This window comes from Nelumbo lutea, chromosome 4 (assembly GCF_056320005.1).
Source record: "Nelumbo lutea isolate HS-2025 chromosome 4, American lotus-T2T, whole genome shotgun sequence".
Classification (NCBI taxonomy): Eukaryota; Viridiplantae; Streptophyta; class Magnoliopsida; order Proteales; family Nelumbonaceae; genus Nelumbo; species Nelumbo lutea.
This window is the reverse complement of record NC_142687.1, coordinates 100,390,629-100,409,487: the sequence shown is the minus strand read 5'-3', so window position 1 is coordinate 100,409,487 and position 18,859 is coordinate 100,390,629. Positions and strand designations below refer to the sequence as shown.

Here is an 18,859-nt window from a genome sequence, read left to right as displayed (position 1 = left end):
GGTGTATTCCAACATGCCCAAAATCCTGAAATTAAACTTTTCTATAATTAACCCAAATTTAGGAAGCAAGCTTTAAGATTCTTCAAGAAAATAAGTATTATTACAAGAAACCTTGTATAAATCTCATGTCACCATGAGAGGACTTTTAGAGATGATGTAAATTGAATAAAAAATGTTGAGCCATGAAAAGGGTAACTCCCCTTCCTATCATACCTATACATACTCCCTTTTAGACATTCTAAAAGGCAATTGTTTCATCTTAAAGCCATGTGTTTCATGCAATCCTCATCATACAATAGAAATTCTAGAAACCAACCATAGTAATTAAGAAAAAAATATATGAGATCAATCATTTAAAATTTGCACCTTGGTTCCAAACTCACAAAACACTAGTTAGAATAAGGTAACATTTCGGTAATAAAAAAATATAAGTTTCTATTGCACCAAGCTCTCAGCAAGTGGAAAGAGCAAAATAAGACAAGGAACCAAAGTATTGGAAATATCAACATGAGATTCAATTTAGAAAAATATATAAAAAAGAACACAAAATGGCTAATAATGAAAATAGATACAAATATAACTTTTAATTATAAATAAAATATAATTTAGGGCAAATTTCTTAAATTACCCTTATCATTTAGCTAATTGACTAATTCTACCATTACTGTTTAATATTGTCTTAAAGTACCTTCACTATTTCTAACAATTGACGTCACTAGTTAATGAAAAGAAATTAAATATCAAATTTGTCCTCCACTGTTCCTCAACATTTCAAAATCAAAACCAATTGATGAAAAATTTTCCCTTCCATCTTCCTACCCTGCAATAGGAGTTGCAGCAGCAACGCACCTTTTCTATTCTTGTAGACTCAATCACATGTTCAACTTTTTTTTTTTTTCTGAGTGTGTTTTTTGATGTACAGTTGGCGAGTTTGTTTGTCACAAACTCCTCTATATAATAACAATCACTGAATTAGTTTTTTGTTATGGTTTTCCTTTTTTATTAAATCTGGTAGAGGATTCGGAGGGGGATTTAGTGGAGAGAAGGAAGGAAGGGGTGATACTGGAGGTACACCGTTGCTGGTGGATGGTGGAACAGAGGAGAACGGAGGCAAGAAGAGAGTGAGAGAAATAAAGAAGAGAACCTCTCAAGTTTAGGGGTTCCAAAGGGGGATTTATGATCCGCCCATCTACCTGTCGTTGTGAAGAGATGGCCATCAAATCAATCTACTACATGTTAACCAAGGGGATCGACTCCTCGATGCCATATGCGGTGTCGGTTGGCTCATGCGTGCCACTACTGCTCACTCGTGCGCTAGGGTGGTGATGAAAGAAGATTCAACTTTTGCGCAACACCATATCCAACTACTCTAACTTTTGCGCCACCTCCGCCACCTTCGACAACCAAACCTTGTGTCCCAACACCTCCAACAACTCATCCACTCCCACCGCTGCCATTGAATACCGTCTACTCCCACCTTATCCACTTGCACTCTCTTGATGCTCTCTCTTCATCACCTATTTTCCTCAAAATCCACATGCAACAATACTGGAGAAGAGAGCTACTGGTCTTTGCGAAGACAAAATCCACATGCACCATTAATGGGAACTAATAAAATTGAAACAGATGTAATGACCATGTATGGTTCAATATTTTAGTTTCTCATACCTTGAAAAATAAAAAGGTGAATTTTTATTCTTGATTTCAGTTTGCAAATTGATTGTATGGTACAATAGGAGGGTATCAACAACATTAATTGATGAAGTTAAAGGGTTTCTTAGATTGGAGAGAGAAGAGGTCTCAAAGAACCATTCAACCTAAAAGCTTAAGCTGCTAGGTGTTGAATAGGTTGATATTCTCTAATACACCCCCTCACATGAAAGCCTATTGGGCTGGAAGCGTGAACAAGCACAAGCTCACCCATACCTTGTGCTGAAATTTATTTAGTTATAATGGGGGTTGTGAGGATTGAACACTAGACCACTTAGTCAAAATGGCTTTGATATCATCTCAAAGAACCATTCAACCTAAAATCTTAAGCTATTAGGTGAGGTCCTTGAATATATTGATATTCTCTAACAAGAAGGCTGGTGGGGAATGCGAAGAGTTTTTGTTTCGTTGAGAGAGAGGCAGGAAGCTGTGTCTGATCCATTCTCTAGTAAAGGTGTCATGGTGGTTTTCCAGAAGGTGTGAGTATGAAGTTTTGGTTTGTTCCTTTTTTTGGCAGAGGAAAGATAAAAGAGTGGAAGCAATCTAGGTGAGATTTTTGGTTTCCAAGCTCTTCATTGCTGAGCTCTTCTAAGAAGCATTCACCTAAGTTGTGACGCTAGGTTGAGAAATCTGTACTCGAAGCTCTTTTGAGGAATGCTGAGATGCAGAGATCTACTAGGTGATATCTGATTGTGATACTCGTTAATGGCATTTTAGAATTCTTCTTTCAGAATTCTGGCTCCAGGCGACTTGTGTCCAACTCTAGAGGCAGGTCGTATCATATTGTACCATCCGGTGCTGCGCTTTGCCAGATCTGGTAGGCATGGTTGGTGAGCATCGAGAACGAGAGAGGTGCACCACTGCTGCAACTCCTCTATTCTCGTCATAGAAGACAATGAACAAAGGCCCTATGGCACAAAAGGAAGATGGAAGGGAAGAGGGGAGAAAGGGAAAGAAGGAGATAGTGAGAGGATAGAGAAGAATTGGAGAAGGGATTCTTGTCACCGCTGCTCTGCTTTTGGTCTCAAGGTTGAGAATGATGAATATGTCATAGGAAAGGTATTTTAGGAATTAAAAAAATTATTAGTCACATAATGCCACATGTGAATGGAGTTTGACGGAAAGTTAATGACAATGGAGGTTTTAGACAATTGTCAAAAACAATAAGGGCACTTTAAGATAATATATAAATAGTAAGAGTAGAGTTAATCAATTAGCTAAACCATAAGGGTAGTTTAAGAATTTTGTCATACAATTTATCATTGGTAGACCTGTTCATGGGCCCGGTGGCCCGACGGATCGGCCCGGCCAGGCCCTCGAATGGGCTTGAACATGCAAATGAGCCCACAGGCTTAACCTCGAGCTAAAAAGCCTGCCCCGCAATAAATTCGAGCCGGGCTCGGGATTTTCCAAAATAGCCTGGCCTGGCCCGACCTATAAACTAAACTTAAAAAACCCTAATATCCTAAAAAGTAAAAACCCTTCTCTTTCACCTCTTTTCCCTCAATCGAACCTCTCTTCTCTTCACATCCTCCTCAGTTCTCACACTCTTAGGTAGCCACACAACCGGCGAGGCGGTGAACATTCACCGGCGCAACAACTCCGGTGGTGAGTCCTCTCCTTCTCTCTCTCTCTCTCTCTCTCTCTCTCTCTCTCTCTCTCTCTCTCTCTCTCGTTCCTCTTCTCACTTCTTCTCTTTCAAATTTTAGACACCAGCGAGGCGGCGAATACAGGCACTGACGGCGGCGGTAAGTCCTCTCTCTCCCTCTCTCTCTCTCTCTCTCTATATCTATCTATCTATCTATCTCTCTCTTTCTCTCTCATATGCGAACTGATACACTTTTCACTGTTAAAATCGCAGCTCACCGCGAACTCAGCTCCGACGAACACAGTCACTAGCAGTGAGTCCTCTTTGCCATTTTATTGTATTACGAAATTATTATTTAGTGTTTAGTGTTTACTGTTTACATAGCCGAATTCTATTGTTTGTCCAAAATCTGAATGCTATTGTTTGTCTGAATGCTATTAGAGATTTGTTAGAGAATGATAAAAACAACCTGATGCATTAGGGATTCACTACACATATTTATTGGCTTAGTTTGTCTTTTAAAAGTGTTGAAACTATTAGATTTGATTATCCTAATTCCTAAAGCAAAAACATTGTATTTGGCTTTGGTAATGTTGCAAATCTGCAATTGGTTTTCTTTTGCAAATTCAGAATTTATATTCTTTTTTTAATATAAATAAATTCTGATTTATATTGATTATTGAATTCAAAATTTATATTGAATAATCTGCAATTGGTTTTCCTTTTTATTTATTTTTTTGCAAATTCAGAATTCATATTGAATTTATATTCTTTTTTTTAATGTAAATAAATTCTGATTTATACTGAATTTAGAATTTATATTGAATAATCTGTAATTGGTTTTCCTTTTTTTTGCAAATTGAGAATTTATATTCTTTTTTTAATGTAAATAAATTATGATTTATATTGATTATTGAATTCAGAATTTATATTGAATTTATATTCTTTTTTTAATGTAAATAAATTCTGATTTATATTGATTATTGAATTCAGAATTTATATTGAATAATATGCAATTGGTTTTCCTTTTTATTTTTTCGCAAATTCAGAATTTATATATTTTTTTTAATGTAAATAAATTCTTATTTATATTGAATTCAGATATATTGTTGATTTGGTCCCATATATTTCTTAGTAGATAAAATTGACTCTATTTTTGTTTTAGTTTTTTTTATAAATTATTTTTCTTTTAGTTTTTTATTTAATATATGCTTGTCTTATTGATAAAGTTAGAATTAATTATGCAGGTTATTTCATATTTAATAATTACTATCATGTCAATGGCAATTGAAAGTGCGGCTACAGAAGTAGATATAGTTGACGATAACTATCAAGAGTTTGACCAGACTTCCACTAAGAAAAGATTGACATCTAAGGTGTGGGAACAAATGGAAAAGATTAAATCGGAGAAGGCATGATGTAAGCACTGTAAGAAAATCTTACAAGGTAAGACAAGTAAGGGAACTACTCACTTGAAGCGTCATTTAGAACGTTGCCCTACACGTACAATTCAGGATATTAGACAATACAAAATAACTAATCAATCAAACACTGATGGAAGTACTTCTTTTAAAAACTACAAGTTTGACCAGCAAGAGTCTCGTAGGGCATTATCAATTTTTCTTGTATGCGAAAAACACCATTTTACTACTGTTGAAGAACCTGGTTTTAGATTCTTTATTCAATCTATAAATCCTAAATTTAAAAATGTGAGTAGGCATACTACTAAAAGAGATATCATGTCTAGTTATGTGAAAGAGAGAGAGGGTGTGAAAAGTGATTTGTCTAATACACTTGGTCGGATTTGTTTAACTTCTGATAATTGGATGGACTATTTTTGATGGACTATTTGATGGACTTCTGATATCATGTCTAGATAAAGCTTTGGCACCTCCTTTTGATGGACTATTTTTAGCAGATGAGGTGGCCATGTGCTTAAGCGAATGGAATATTGATCAGAAAATTTTTAGCATCACATTAGATAATGCTAGTTATAATGATGTGATGGCTAACTCTTTGAAATTGAGATATTCAATACATAAATCTTTGGTGTGTGGTGGTGATTTTTTCAAAGTTCGTTGTTGTATCCATATTTTGAATTTTATTGTGTAAGCTGGTTTGAACATTGTTGATGATGTTATTTCTAAGATTCGTGATGGTGTGAAAAATATAAAGAAATTAGCTGCCCGGAAGCAAAGATTTTATGAACTTGTTGAAAAAAGTTTTCACTTAAACACATCTAGAAGATTGATGTTAGATATGTGTGTGAGATGGAATTCAACTTATTTGATGCTTGAACATGCCATTTATTATAAGCAAGTCTTATAACATTGGGGGCAAAGGGATAATATTTTCAAAATGTTTATGCTTTCGGAAGAAGAATGGGGAAAGGTGGATAAGCTTCACAAATTCTTAAAGGTTTTTTATGATGTTACTTGCATGTTTTCTGCCACTAAGTACCATACGTCAAACATTTATTTCAAGGAAGTGTGAATGATTCACAGACATTTTAATGTTAGTGAGTAAGGAATCTCAGAATTTTATGACTGACATTGTTAGAAATATGAAGGAGAAATTTGATAAATATTAGGCTGAATATAGTATGATTTTGTCTTGTGCTGCTGTGCTGGATCCTCGTTGCAAGATGAGATTAATGGAGTATTGTTTTGATAAACTTTATGAGAATGAAGCCAATGAGCATGTTAATGCTATAATTAAAACCCTCCATGATTTGTTTGATGAATACAAAGAAAATATTTCCTCCACCTCCTTTATTGGATCTTTTAGTCAGTTTGACATGAGTGAGAGAAATGATGACGATGATGGGTTTGAGGATTATGAGAAATTTTTCAATTAAAAAAAAAAAAGATTCAAAGTGAAAAAACTCAGTTGGATCTTTACTTGGAGGAACAAAACCTTGATATCAAGGTAGATGTTAATGTTTTGGAGTATTGGAGTAAGAGTTCACTTAAGTATCCTAAATTGGCATCAATGGCTCAAAATATTTTGGCTATTCCTATTTCCACAGTTGCATCAGAATCTGCATTTAGCATTGGAAAGAAGGTGATCAATCATTGGAGAAGTTCACTTAAATCCAAGACAGTTCAAGCTTTGGTTTGTCTTGAAGATTGGCTCCATGCACAAGGCTTTGTATTAGGTAACTTTTTTATTTATTGTTTATTAAAATATATGATTCATTGAATTTTTTTCTAATAGATTTTCCAATTGTATGCAGGGGGGTCATGCTAGTTAGGGGCTTCTTCAGGATCAAGCTTGTTAGAAGAGGATGAAGGATCAAATAGTAGTGATGATGATAATGAAAATGTTGAACTTGATGATATGTTTTAGGTATTATAATAACATATATTTTTTGTTATTTATTTGTCATTTGACATGATAACAAATTACATATGTGACATGGATACTGAATTTATCTTTTATTTTCTTTTGTAGGATGGCTTGGAACTCGGAAATTGGATTGTTCAATCTTGTTGGTGAATTCAAGAGTGAATGGAGATGGCTAAAACATGTTTTGTTTGATATGGGCAATGAAGTGGTTTTTTATTTTATTTTTTAGAATGGCTTAGAACTTGATAATTGGAATATTCCATCTTGTTGGTGAATTCAAGAATGGATGGAGAATATGTTTTATGGATTTTGTTTGTCTTATTTTGATTTTTTTTTATGATTTTGGAGGAAAGTGAACTTGAAGTTATATGAATTTAGTTTTAGTGTGTCATGCTATTTGTAGGAATATGAATCTATATGATTTGGTCTCATGTGTTTTATTTTCAGGTTTTCCTTGTCTCATATGTTTTATTTCAGGTTTGCCTTTGTTGTATAGAAACAACCAAACAACAGGTAATATATTAAACAACCTTAAAGAATGTTGTTGATTTACTTAATTGTAAGAAAAACATGGAATTAAAATGGAATCTTTATAGGAGTTAAAAATGGATTATCATATGTTTTATTCCAGATTTGCCTTGATTGTATAGAAACAACCAAACAACAAGGAATATATTAAACAACCTTAAAGAAGGTTGTTGATTCACTTGATTGTAAGAAAAAAAATAATGAAATTAAAATGGATTATGTCCATTTGAATAGATTTTTTGATTTAAGAATGTAAAGTTGTGCTTTAAAACGTAAAAGAAAGGGGAAAAAAAAAACCATCTTGTAGGCCTGTTGCTCATTTGAATAGAAAAAAACCATCTGAATTAAAATAGATAATGTCCATTTGAATAGGGAAAAATCCCAATCTTTTTATTAGGTCGGACTTCGGGCTTTTTATTAGGGCCAGGCTCGGGCCCAAGTTGTAGGCCCATTGGTCGGGCCGGGCTCGGGCTCGAGCCTAACAAATTTCTATTCATGAAGAGTAAAAGCTCGGCCCAACCCCAGCCCAAGCCCGACCCATGAACAGGTCTAATAGCACCCATTTGTACTTGCCTTTTGTATAAACACTTTTTAGTATGGATCCTACCCCAAAGTGGGTTCAAATCCTCTTCACTTGGATATGCAATATCTTAAGAGAGAATCTAATTAGGGTTGTCAATGGCCAAGGTCATCCCAAATCAACTATGAAACAAACACAAAGCAATTAAGAAATGTTTAAAGTATAAAAGCCTAATTAAATGACAAAAAAATAACAATTATGAATTTAACTTGCAAATAGGCAAAAGTAAACGCAACAAAACATGAAGCATGTGTAAAAGAAGCAAATAAATTATAGGTTGGAAAAAAAATTGTGGGAAAAAAAAGAAATATCAGAATATGTATCACAGCCCAGGATTACAAATCTAAGTCCCTTCCAAAAAGAAAAGTGAACTCGACATTTTTATGGTAGCTCTAGCTCAACTTAAACCGAATTTGACCTTATATTAATTTAAACCTAGCCCAACCATATAGGAGCAACTTTTTAGTGAACATACCTGACTTAAACCTAACATGTTTATTAATAAAATAACAAATAAGAAAATTTTAGTTTCAAAGTTAAATATTATAATTTGATATCTATTTAAGTTTCATTTAGAAAAAAACATCATATTACAAATTTGTGATAAAATTAAAGGATTAACAAAATTAGTTTTAAACTTAATTATTATTAATTCAAAATCCCCTAATCCATTTAAAAATAACAAAAATTAATACAAATAAGAATGTCAAAATTCTCCTTCTTGGGGTGCAAGTGGCATGGGTTAGGTTGAGGGTCAACCTAAGCCCAACCTAAGCTCATGCTTGGTCCAATTCAAGGTTAAGCCTGGGTTTACCAACTCAACACCAACCTAAGCTTAACACAACATCTCAATTCAATTTCTAGGTAGAGTATATTGATAAACATATATATATATATATATAGGTATATCATAAAATGTTGGATAATCTCAAATTGGGCCATATTGGCCTCAGGCTACTCAAGACCTCAATCCAAGCTCAACCTGGCCCTAGATTAGGCCCAAATATTTTGGCCCAAGCCTTAAGTTCAAAAACTTAAACTCAACTTATACAAAAGTTTTGATTGAACTGAGTCAAGTTGCACCATAACTTATTTTTGTCTCAAATTCTTGTATGTTTTTTCAGAGTCTAGATCTCCTGCCCGTGTCTACCCACAACACACTACCCCCATGAATTGGTAACATCTCCCCTGCATAATACTATTTAGGAGGATGAGATGTTCTCCATGTGCGGCTGCGATGTTGTGTGGACAAGAGTTCCGAACTCGAAATATAGGAGATATCGTTAATGCAAGACTGCAAGGGATTGTGTGAATGGTATTAGCACGGTCTTATGAGCATTAAATCCGATTTCGTAGGAGACAATTTGGTTAAAGATTCTCTAAAGTCGTGTTCTATAAAGAAATGAACTAGCGAAGGGGGCCCTACGTTGTAGGGGCTTGCTCATAAACTATCAGGCTCGAGCTCGGCTCGAGTCAAAAGCTCAAAAGCTCAAAAGTTTGAGCTCTACTACCTTTGATTGTAGGTCTCTCAAATAGTCGAGGTGCCGAGCCGAGATTTTGAACCGAGGTCTCCCTTAATTGCCGATGTGCCAAATCGAGGTCTCCCTCAGTTGTTGAAGTGTCGAGTTGATGTTTCCCTAATATGCGACGTGTCGAGTTGAGGTCTCCTTTAGTTGACAATGTGTTGAGCTTAGGTCTCCCTCAGGCTTAGTTTAGAAAGAGTACAAATGCAAATACATATAAAATACAAAATATAAGGTTTTGCACTCTACATATTTGCATTTGTACTCCTTCCAGCCTCAGTTGTCGAGGTGTTGAGCTGAGATCTCCCTTAGTGACCAAGGTGCCGAGCCGAAGTCTTCCTCAGTGGTCAAGGTGTCATCTAGCTTGAGTGTGGTTCCAATTAAAGACTTGAGCTTAAGCTCAGAAGTTCAAACTCGGCTCGGTTCGAACTCGATTATTGTTCTCCATGTGTGGTTGCTAGGGGTGTCCACGGTTCAGTTAATCGAACCATGGCACTTTTTTGTAAACCGAACCGGTGGTACTAGTTTTTCCAATTCTCCAAACTAAAACCGAACTGGTACCACCGGTTAATTGATCCGTCAGTTTCGGTTTTTGACTGGTTCGGTTCTTCAGTTTTTCAGTTTTTTATATTTATAATATATATTATATAAATATATGTATAATATTATATTATAAATAATAAATGATATATAATATATTATAAATATTTGAAAAATATATAATATATATAATATCTTTATAAATAGATCATTATAAATATAATATAAGTATATATTTTTATATATAATGAATATATATTTATATATAATACATAAAAAATATGTGACATATATTAAAAAAATATATAAAATATACATAAAAATATATATACCGATCGATTCGATTAACCATCGATTTTTTTTGTTGATTAACCAAAAACGAAACTGATCCTTCAGTTTTTCAAAAGAACCAATCGATTCCGTTAATCGTATTTTACGGTTTGGTTCAATTTTTCGGTTTTTCATAGACATCCCTAATAGCTGCGATGTTGTGCGGGTAGACGTAAGCAGAGTTTGCGTGAACAGGAGATCCGAACTCGAAATACCGGAGAGATCGTTACTGCAAGGGATTGTGCGAACGGTGTTGGCACGGTCTTTACGAGCATCCAATCCGATTTCGTAGGAGACAATTTGTTTAAAGGTTCTCTAAAATCGTGTTCTATAAAGAAATGAATATGTTTATATGTCTAAGGTCAAGAGGCAATAACCCACCACCTGTCGAGGTTGTTTTCCGTCTACAGAGTTGCAGCCATAGTACAGTGTTAAAAAGAAAAAGAGATGGTTTCCAAGCTCTTTTTTCTGTCCTTTTTGACAGATGGGTTTTGCTTTATGATGCGTTAAATGTTACGTAATGACGTTAGAGCCAAGCGTGGAGATTTTCTTCTGTTTTGTTTTTTCCTTGGACGGGTTTGGGAAGTCTAAGCTCTCTGTTCTATATGGGGTTGAGTTTTAGAATCTTGGAAGTGGTGGTGGGTTTAGAACAGCAGAAGGTTATTTATTTTGTTCAGAACTTCTGAGTTTTCGCTCATTGTCTCATTTTTGTTCAGTTTTGGTCCGGGTTTTTGAGCGGGGAAATTGGAGGACTTGGCCTAAAGTGGGTGTTTGATCACTGGCGTTTTTTCTCAGGGGTGTCGTTTCAAACTGGGATTGGTGGTTTTTGTGGTGGGTCTTCATTCCCCTCTTGTAATTGTTTTGGGGCGAAGGTTTCGGGGGTTGTTCAAATTTGTATTGTTGAAGGTGCTAATTTGATGACTTTTCGATGCCCTTGAAGTCAGTTTTCGGTCTGTTGGGACATTTTGTGGGTTTGTACTGAATCTCCTTGAAGATTAAGGTGGTTTTGGCCTGAGATTAGTGGTTTTTACAACTAGATTTTCAGAATTCGGCAGTGTTTGTGGTGAGAACGCAAGTATCTGTTTTCCCTTCTAAAGAAGAAGTGAGATTTTTGGTCGTTTTCCCAAGTTTGAGAGACTGATTTCGGGATTTTGGAACTTTTGGTGATTTTAGCTGATGTGTTTATAAGTGGCTTTGTCTCTTTTGATGTCTTTTTGTTCTTCTGTAATTTCGTTGGGGCAGTTCAGGGTGGTTGAGTTATTCTGACTAAAAATCCTGAAATGTACTTGGGTTGGTTGTCAGCGTACAGGGAATGATTAAGCGACGGGGTCTTAGGATGGGTTTAAGCTTTTCTGGAGTGATTCTGAGCAAGTCTTCCTGCACTCTGTTCTGAACCAAGGATAGCTCAGGTTCTTTACTCTCTGGATGCGGTTTTCTGCTTCAGCATCCTAAAATTGGAGGGTTTATTTAAAGGTATTTAAAAGTTGCAGAAGTTTTAGCTACACTTGAAATAACCTCTGTTCGAAGCCCATCTTTTACTTTATATTTCTTCCCATTTTCCTTTTCCTGAAATGGCCTGTATGAAGCTGGGTTCCAAAACCGATGCATTCCAACGGCAAGGGCAGGCCTGGTATGTTCCCTTTGCATTCCAGTCTTTTATGAACTCTGTCTTGTGTATGATCTTAGGAGGTTGTTGTTTGTGCATTCAGCTGAGGTGGGCATGCAGATGGGTTTGAAGTGGGCAGAATGAGATTAAAAGAAATATTTGGATTGGCTGTAGCTTGGATCTTGGTTTTGAGTTTGACTTGAGTAACTTCATATATTGTTGAACTAAAACTTGGTTTTTTATTTCCGTTTTAGATTTATGTTGCCTTTAGGGAATGCCAAAAAATAATAAAATAAAAATAAGAATCTGCTTGAGGGAACCGTTCTCTGTAGTCTGTAGTGCAGACATTGTTAACGAGTTCTGTTTTAACAACATTTATTTAGGTGTATTGCCTTTACTACCTACCTACCTACATCCCTGGTGGTTGAAGATATGCAGCCTGAATGTGGTGAGCCTCTGGTGGTGCACCAAACCTTATCTTTGTGTAGGCTTATTGCAAATTGAATAAAAAACTTTCCTAAGGTGAAGGATGTTGTAGTTCTTGGTAACAATCTTATTGTAATTAGAGAGATGATGTTTCTCTATGTCATCTGGTACAAATTCTTTCTGGAGTGTATTTTCAATTGATTATCTTTTTTGATCCAACATCTGATGGATGCATCTTGAATCCTTGCAATGCAATTAGAATCTTAATCATCATCACCTTATAAGCCTAGTCCCAACTATATGTGGTTGGCTACATGCATCCTGTTTCACCATTCAATTCTGTTTAGTGCAGTAAGAATCTTAATCATTGGTCATAAGTGTACAGTGACTACGGTCAGCTTTTGGATACATATTGGATAATTAAGTTGGTCAAAATAGTTGGCTGTCAATGTTGCCAACCTTCAATCACTACAATATACCTCTTTTAATGGATTGCATCACTTCAAATTATAACATTGTTAGGGTCAACTTAGCATCCTGCGATCCTTTATTTTAATTGGATATTTCATGATGATGATGATGATGATATTAATCTATTGATGAAAAAATGCAGAATTTGAACTGGCACACAAATGACAAGAAATTCACATACAGTGTCACCATGAATAAAGTGATAGATGTGAAGACTTGGATATTCTAGTCGATTCACACTTTATTTTTCTTTTTTATTTTTTTTGTTATAATAGTTTAATCCTGCATACAGACATGGTAATGGTCTAGCTGGCATCCTAGCAGATTTCCTAACTGCTGTATCCTATATCTAGGAAGAGAGCGTGCATGGTTATGGGTTTCTCCAACCAGAGTTTTGAATTTCGGCTGAAACATTTCAATTTTGGCGGTAATTGAAGTGAAGCAATAGGTCAAACTTTATATTGTTTTGGTCTATGCCAATTTAGAATACTAACTGCCATATGACATAACCTAAGATAATATGTTACTACAATCATAAGTTACAATTGCTCCCTATACATCAAACAATCAATAAATAAAATGAAAAAGAATGAACAAAACCGATGTACCATTGAAATGATAGGGAGGCCCTATCTTAAAAACTAGGCACAAATATTTATTTCAATAATTATTTATTACCTTAAGTTTAAAATGCTAACACTATGCTGCACCTAATGTCTTATCATTCCATCTGATTATTCTAAAACTTTCGCAATTTTTAGGATTTTTTTTTTATTGGAAACATTAACTTCATTAAGGAACTTTTCAAGTATAGAAGTCAACCCCTAGTAGAGAAAGTTGAAACAACAAACAACATACATTACAGCACTGCCCAGTACAAACACTCCCTCAAGTCCCTTCTTTTGCTAAGGTATCACCTAAACCAATTTTTAGGAATGTTATTGTAATTAGAAATATATATAAAATAGAATATACTTAAATTCTTCAATCATATCATAATGTTCTATATAGTGTATTTATGAATGCATATTTGTGCATGTGTTGATGGTTGGCTTTGAAGCATTTCTTTCCTATACAGTATGCACGCCTCTTGTAATGAATGGACCTAATTGCTAAGGTTGTGCTGGATATAGTTTGTCTGTAGAATCGACCTGTTGTTCCTAAAGGTGGCAATGCCAAATGATGCTTCTAGTTTATCATGTGTATATGCAGTGTGTTTCCTTTGTGTTTTGCGTCTTCAACACTATTACAACATTATCTATTTAAGAGATCTCATGTCATAAGTTGACACTATAAGTTGACTTTTCTTGGTGAAATAACTCTAGGTTCTGTACGACTGGACTTCCCAGTGATGTTGTTGTTGAAGTTGAAGATATGTCTTTCCTTCTCCACAAGGTAATTTAACCATAAAATATAAAATTTCCATATTGTTAGTACATATAATATTCATTGCTGTTTTGCTTAGCTTATTCATTTATTGATTAACGTACTACACTTGATACATGTGCTGCAGCACAACAAACATCATGATTTGTTTTTGATCATTAACACTGATCAAATAGACTTTTTGATATGAAAAGAGGAATAAACCTGCTGATAAGGGAACAATTGAACTATAGAATACATCAATTGCTGACAAAATGGAGAATTCAACAAGCATAAAAAAGAAATACACTGACCAGCCCTTTTGGTATGTCCTTGGACCTTATGCTCAGTGCTTAAAGATCTAGTTCTGCTTATCAACTTTCTTTCCTTGCAAGACCATTAGCCAGATTGTAGATCTGGGTATTCAGCTGAATGAGCTCTTCGAAAAATTAGCTAATGTTTAGCTTCCATTTTCATTCATTCAATAAATAACATTGGAAATCACCTTAACTACAATAATATTCCAGCTAAACGAGAAGGCTAACTTGAATCTATGTATTTAAGGAAGCATTTCAGCTTTCAGTGAAGCTCCTCCTTCTGCGGGGCCCTGGGAGCTCATAGCAAAATAGTCTTTAAACACCCCATTGATGCCTGGTGCCCATGGTTTCCCGAGGGCCAAGGTACAGCCACCAAAATTGAATTTGATCTTCCGTTTTCTTGGGACAGCCCAAATGCAACACATCATTGTTTGTAATGCACTGTACCAGAAACCACATTGTAGATGCCCAGAAATGAAAACGGATGGTGGTAATGCAGTGCCATGTCCATTGTTAATTTATGGGAGTAGAAAATGTGTAGTAATACTGTCACCCTTTAGGCAGTGCTCGGAATAAACTATTTTATGTGTAGTAATACTAGTCACTGTACCAAACTAACAAGTACTGAATCCCTGGATAGATGCAGTGGCCCCTCAACTTCCCCCCACCCCCACAAAAAAGCTAAATGAACAAGAGAAGAAGAGAAGACAAGGATGAAGAAATAAAGGAGGTAAAACAGAATGAAAAAGTGAATGTGAAACTTATTTTCTTTCAAATTTTATGGTTTTCTTCAAGCTTCTAAATAAGGTCAATTGGTTGTGACAATTGTGGTTCAAGTTGACAAGGCAATTGACTAGTTACCTAATTTGTTCTTAACACCTGTAATTTTTCCCCTTTTTTGCAGTTCCCATTACTTTCTCGGAGCGGGGTTTTGGAAAGGTTGATTGCAGAAAAGTCCGATGAAGGAGAAGAGGGCTGTATCATAAACCTCCCTGAAATTCCTAGTGGGGCCAAAACATTTGAACTTGTTGCTAAGTTCTGTTATGGGGTGAAGCTTGAACTTACTGCCTCAAATGTTGTGTACCTCCGGTGTGCTGCTGAACATCTTGAGATGACTGAGGAATATGGAGAGGGAAATCTTATTGCACAGACAGAGGTCTTCCTCAATCAAGTTGTCCTTCATAACTGGAAAGACTCTGTGAAGGCTCTCAAAACTTGCGAGGATGTCCTACCCCAAGCCGAAGATCTCCACATTGTTAAGAGGTGCATTGAGTCATTGGCTGTGAAGGCATGCATTGACCCTAGTCTGTTTGGTTGGCCCATGATGGAGCATGGTGGGCCCATGCAGAGCCCTGGTGGGAGTGTCTTATGGAATGGGATAAGCACAGGAGCCAGGCCAAGAAAATCAAGTTTAGACTGGTGGTACGAGGATGTATCGACTTTAAGTCTACCTCTCTATAAAAGGCTTATCTCAGCCATGGAATCTCGAGGCATCAGACCGGAGACTATTGCTGGGGCCCTGACATTCTATGCAAAAAGGTTACTTCCAGGGCTGAACAGGCGTCAAGGTGTCAGTGAGTCCAGTGCATGTCTTGCACCCATTCCTTTGGGGTCCCCTCCATCTGAAGAGGACCAAAAGGTTCTACTTGAAGAGATTGATAGATTACTGCCAATGAAAAATGGGCTAACATCAACAAAGTTCCTATTTGGCTTGCTTCGTACTGCTATGATCCTTCGTGCAAGCCCATCTTGCATATCCAACTTGGAGAAGAGGATTGGGATGCAGTTGGATCAAGCTACCTTAGAAGACCTCTTGATGCCCAACTTCTCTTATTCCATGGAAACACTCTACAATGTTGAGTGTGTACAGCTTATTCTTGAGCACTTCTTGGCCATGGATCAGGCAGCAGATGGGGCCTCCCCTTGTTCAGATGATGAGGGCCAGTTGATGGGTTCACCTTCTTTGACACCAATAACCATGGTGGCCAGGCTGATTGATGGATACCTTGCAGAGGTTGCCCCTGATATTAATTTAAAGGCCTCCAAATTTCAGTCACTGGCTGCAGCAGTTCCAGAGTATGCAAGGCCATTAGATGATGGCCTTTATCGTGCAATTGACATATATCTCAAGGTACTGTCTAGAGATTTGTGCCCTGTCACATAGAATGCCTCGTATTGGGGTAGGTTTGTTATGTGGAGTCTGTTACCATCCTGACTTTGGTTTAGTGGATGGATGGTAACAAGGACCATTATAATACTGCTGTGCAGATTTTGGTTCTGCCAGACCATACAAAGGGGAGGTCTAAAATTGATATAATTTCTACCTTTTGAGGTGGTTATTTTGGATACTGAGTAATCTTCTTAGTTCTGTCCTTGCCAGAGTTCCTGTCTCTACCATTATGAGCCAAAGGAAAGACATTTGGTGATGTGTTTTTTTTCCTTGTAGACTGGTAATAGAACTGCAATGTTAGTTGCAGTACCAGCTACCACATTATTTACTATGATAGTGTTCGGGACTGAAACAATGGCATCTACCATCTGTTATAGAATGTACGATGAATTTTCAAGGACATCATGATTTCATGACTAGATTTAGCCGTGAAATCATGTCAACCCAGAATTTAAATTTACTACTTAAAATAAGATTAATCCCGGAATGAGTTATGTTTCCTTTTTTTTCTTTTATTATTACAGGCACACCCATGGCTCACAGATTCCGAAAGGGAACAGCTGTGCAGGTTGATGGATTGCCAGAAGCTCTCCTTAGAAGCTTGCACCCATGCTGCGCAGAATGAGAGGCTACCCCTCAGAGTTGTAGTTCAAGTCCTCTTCTTTGAGCAACTCCAGCTCAGGACTTCGATTGCAGGTTGTTTCCTCGTCTCTGACAACCTTGATGGATCAAGACAGTTGCGGAGTGGATTAACAGGGTCAAATGAAGGAGGTTGGGCAACGGCCGTGAGGGAGAACCAGGTGTTGAAGGTGGGAATGGATAACATGAGGACGAGAGTATCTGAGCTTGAGAAAGAGTGTTCAAGCATGAAGCAGGAGATTGAGAAGCTTGGCCGGGTGAAGACTTCTAGCACGTGGGGCAATGTGTCAAAGAAATTTGGGTTCAAGATCAAATCACAAATGTGCAGCGCTCAAGAGGGTTCTGTGAGTAACCAGAGTAAAGGTGGAAATGCAAAAGTTGAGAAGGTGAAGGACAAGCATGCGAAACATAATAAAATGTTATCTGTTGACGAGTAGTCTCTTCACTCCTGTCTTTTTTTTATTTTTATTTACTATATTTTGCTGCTTTCTTTGTTTGTTAGATTCATCCCGTTCATTTCATTGGTTGTTTGTACGATTTCTATTAATCCAAAATCCAAACTGTGAATTTCCATCCCTGTCCGCAGGACATTCTTGTATGGTGGTGCTTATTTTCGTTGTGCGCATATTTTTTTTTTCTTTTTCTTTATTGAATATCTTAACCATGCAAAAGAGACGCTCAGATGCCCCCTCTTCAGAGAGAGAGAGAGTCACAGGTGGGAAAATTTTTCACAGTACGTAGCACTGGTGGGGTTAGGGATAATATTTGAGGGGAGCAAATCATAAATTTTCCTTTTAGATTAGTATAATAAATGTATATAAATTGTAAATGTTAGATTTTTAGTTATAAACTTTATATAATTTTATACAATATCTATGTTTATACAACAATAATAATAATAATAATAATAATTTTTAATCGTATTTATTGTATATATATATATATATGTCTAAGTAATAAGAGTGAATGCCCATACAAGTCATTAGGGATACAACTAAGCCATGATTACAGCCAGAATGCAATCATGTCATTTTTCCATGACTTGAAAAAAGATATTTGAGTAAATTACAAAGACCTTCATAGAGATAATGCTCCACCCCAGTAATAAATACATGAGATCCATAGTTTTTATAATGAGGTTATTTATTATTGGCATGGAACATTATCATTGATTTTACAGTCTCTTGAACAACCACTATGTTCAGCTAATTTGAATTATTTTGTACCATCGGGCAATTATCCTCCTAAAGTTTCTTATCCCCTTGATCTTTCACTTTGAAACGTATACTCTCCTCCATTAGAGTTCTACTCGTTAACCTCAAAAAAAGATTATCATTCATGTGTTAATTTTATCTTTTTAAAATCCCTATACAATAGTATGGTTTTATGAAGGGAAAAGGTGAAAATGATTGTATCATCTAGTTGAGGGTACATGGGTTCACAAGACTTCAATGAGTTATTAGAAATGAGATTCACAAGATAGTGTGGTCACATGGAAGTCAAGGTAGAGACAAATGCTACATGTTTCCAAAGTACAAGTGATGGTAATTATTACTGATGAGGGCAGATTTGGCCCTCCAGTGAAATTGTGACATGTGGCACCTCGTGACAATTAGGAAAACACCCAGCCAACAAACTTACGAAGTTGGTGACTCATCCGGGCACCAGTCTGCCTGGCCTGTGCGACTTGCACGAGCTGCGTGCGGTGTGCGGCCTGC

General features: G+C 36.3%; 1 protein-coding gene across 5 annotated transcripts; it reads left to right on the top strand.

The window, feature by feature from the left end:
- Nucleotides 1–10,335: 10,335 nt before the first annotated feature.
- Nucleotides 10,336–17,714, top strand: LOC148862197 (BTB/POZ domain-containing protein At1g30440-like). 5 transcript variants are annotated; one of them, XM_088982052.1, is made up of 5 exons: nucleotides 11,708–11,777; nucleotides 13,976–14,045; nucleotides 14,973–15,062; nucleotides 15,237–16,463; nucleotides 17,027–17,714. In XM_088982052.1, exons 3-5 carry the CDS (start codon nucleotides 15,018–15,020, stop codon nucleotides 17,576–17,578), a joined length of 1,824 nt encoding a protein of 607 aa, XP_088838178.1. In that variant the 5' UTR covers nucleotides 11,708–11,777; nucleotides 13,976–14,045; nucleotides 14,973–15,017; the 3' UTR covers nucleotides 17,579–17,714. The 5 variants fall into 5 exon arrangements, with proteins under 5 accessions (XP_088838180.1, XP_088838176.1, XP_088838179.1 ...); XM_088982054.1 differs by lacking the exons at nucleotides 11,708–11,777; nucleotides 14,973–15,062 and adding an exon at nucleotides 10,336–10,457; XM_088982050.1 differs by lacking the exon at nucleotides 14,973–15,062 and having other exon boundaries at nucleotides 10,496–11,777.
- Nucleotides 17,715–18,859: the final 1,145 nt, after the last annotated feature.

Coding starts and splice junctions, on each gene's coding strand:
- LOC148862197 (XM_088982050.1), top strand. CDS start 11,719: ATGGCCTGTATGAAGCTGGGTTCCAAAACCGATGCATTCCAACGGCAA. Junction 11,778..13,975: donor CAACGGCAAGGGCAGGCCTG/GTATGTTCCCTT, acceptor AAATAACTCTAG/GTTCTGTACGACTGGACTTC. Junction 16,464..17,026: donor CAATTGACATATATCTCAAG/GTACTGTCTAGA, acceptor TTATTATTACAG/GCACACCCATGGCTCACAGA.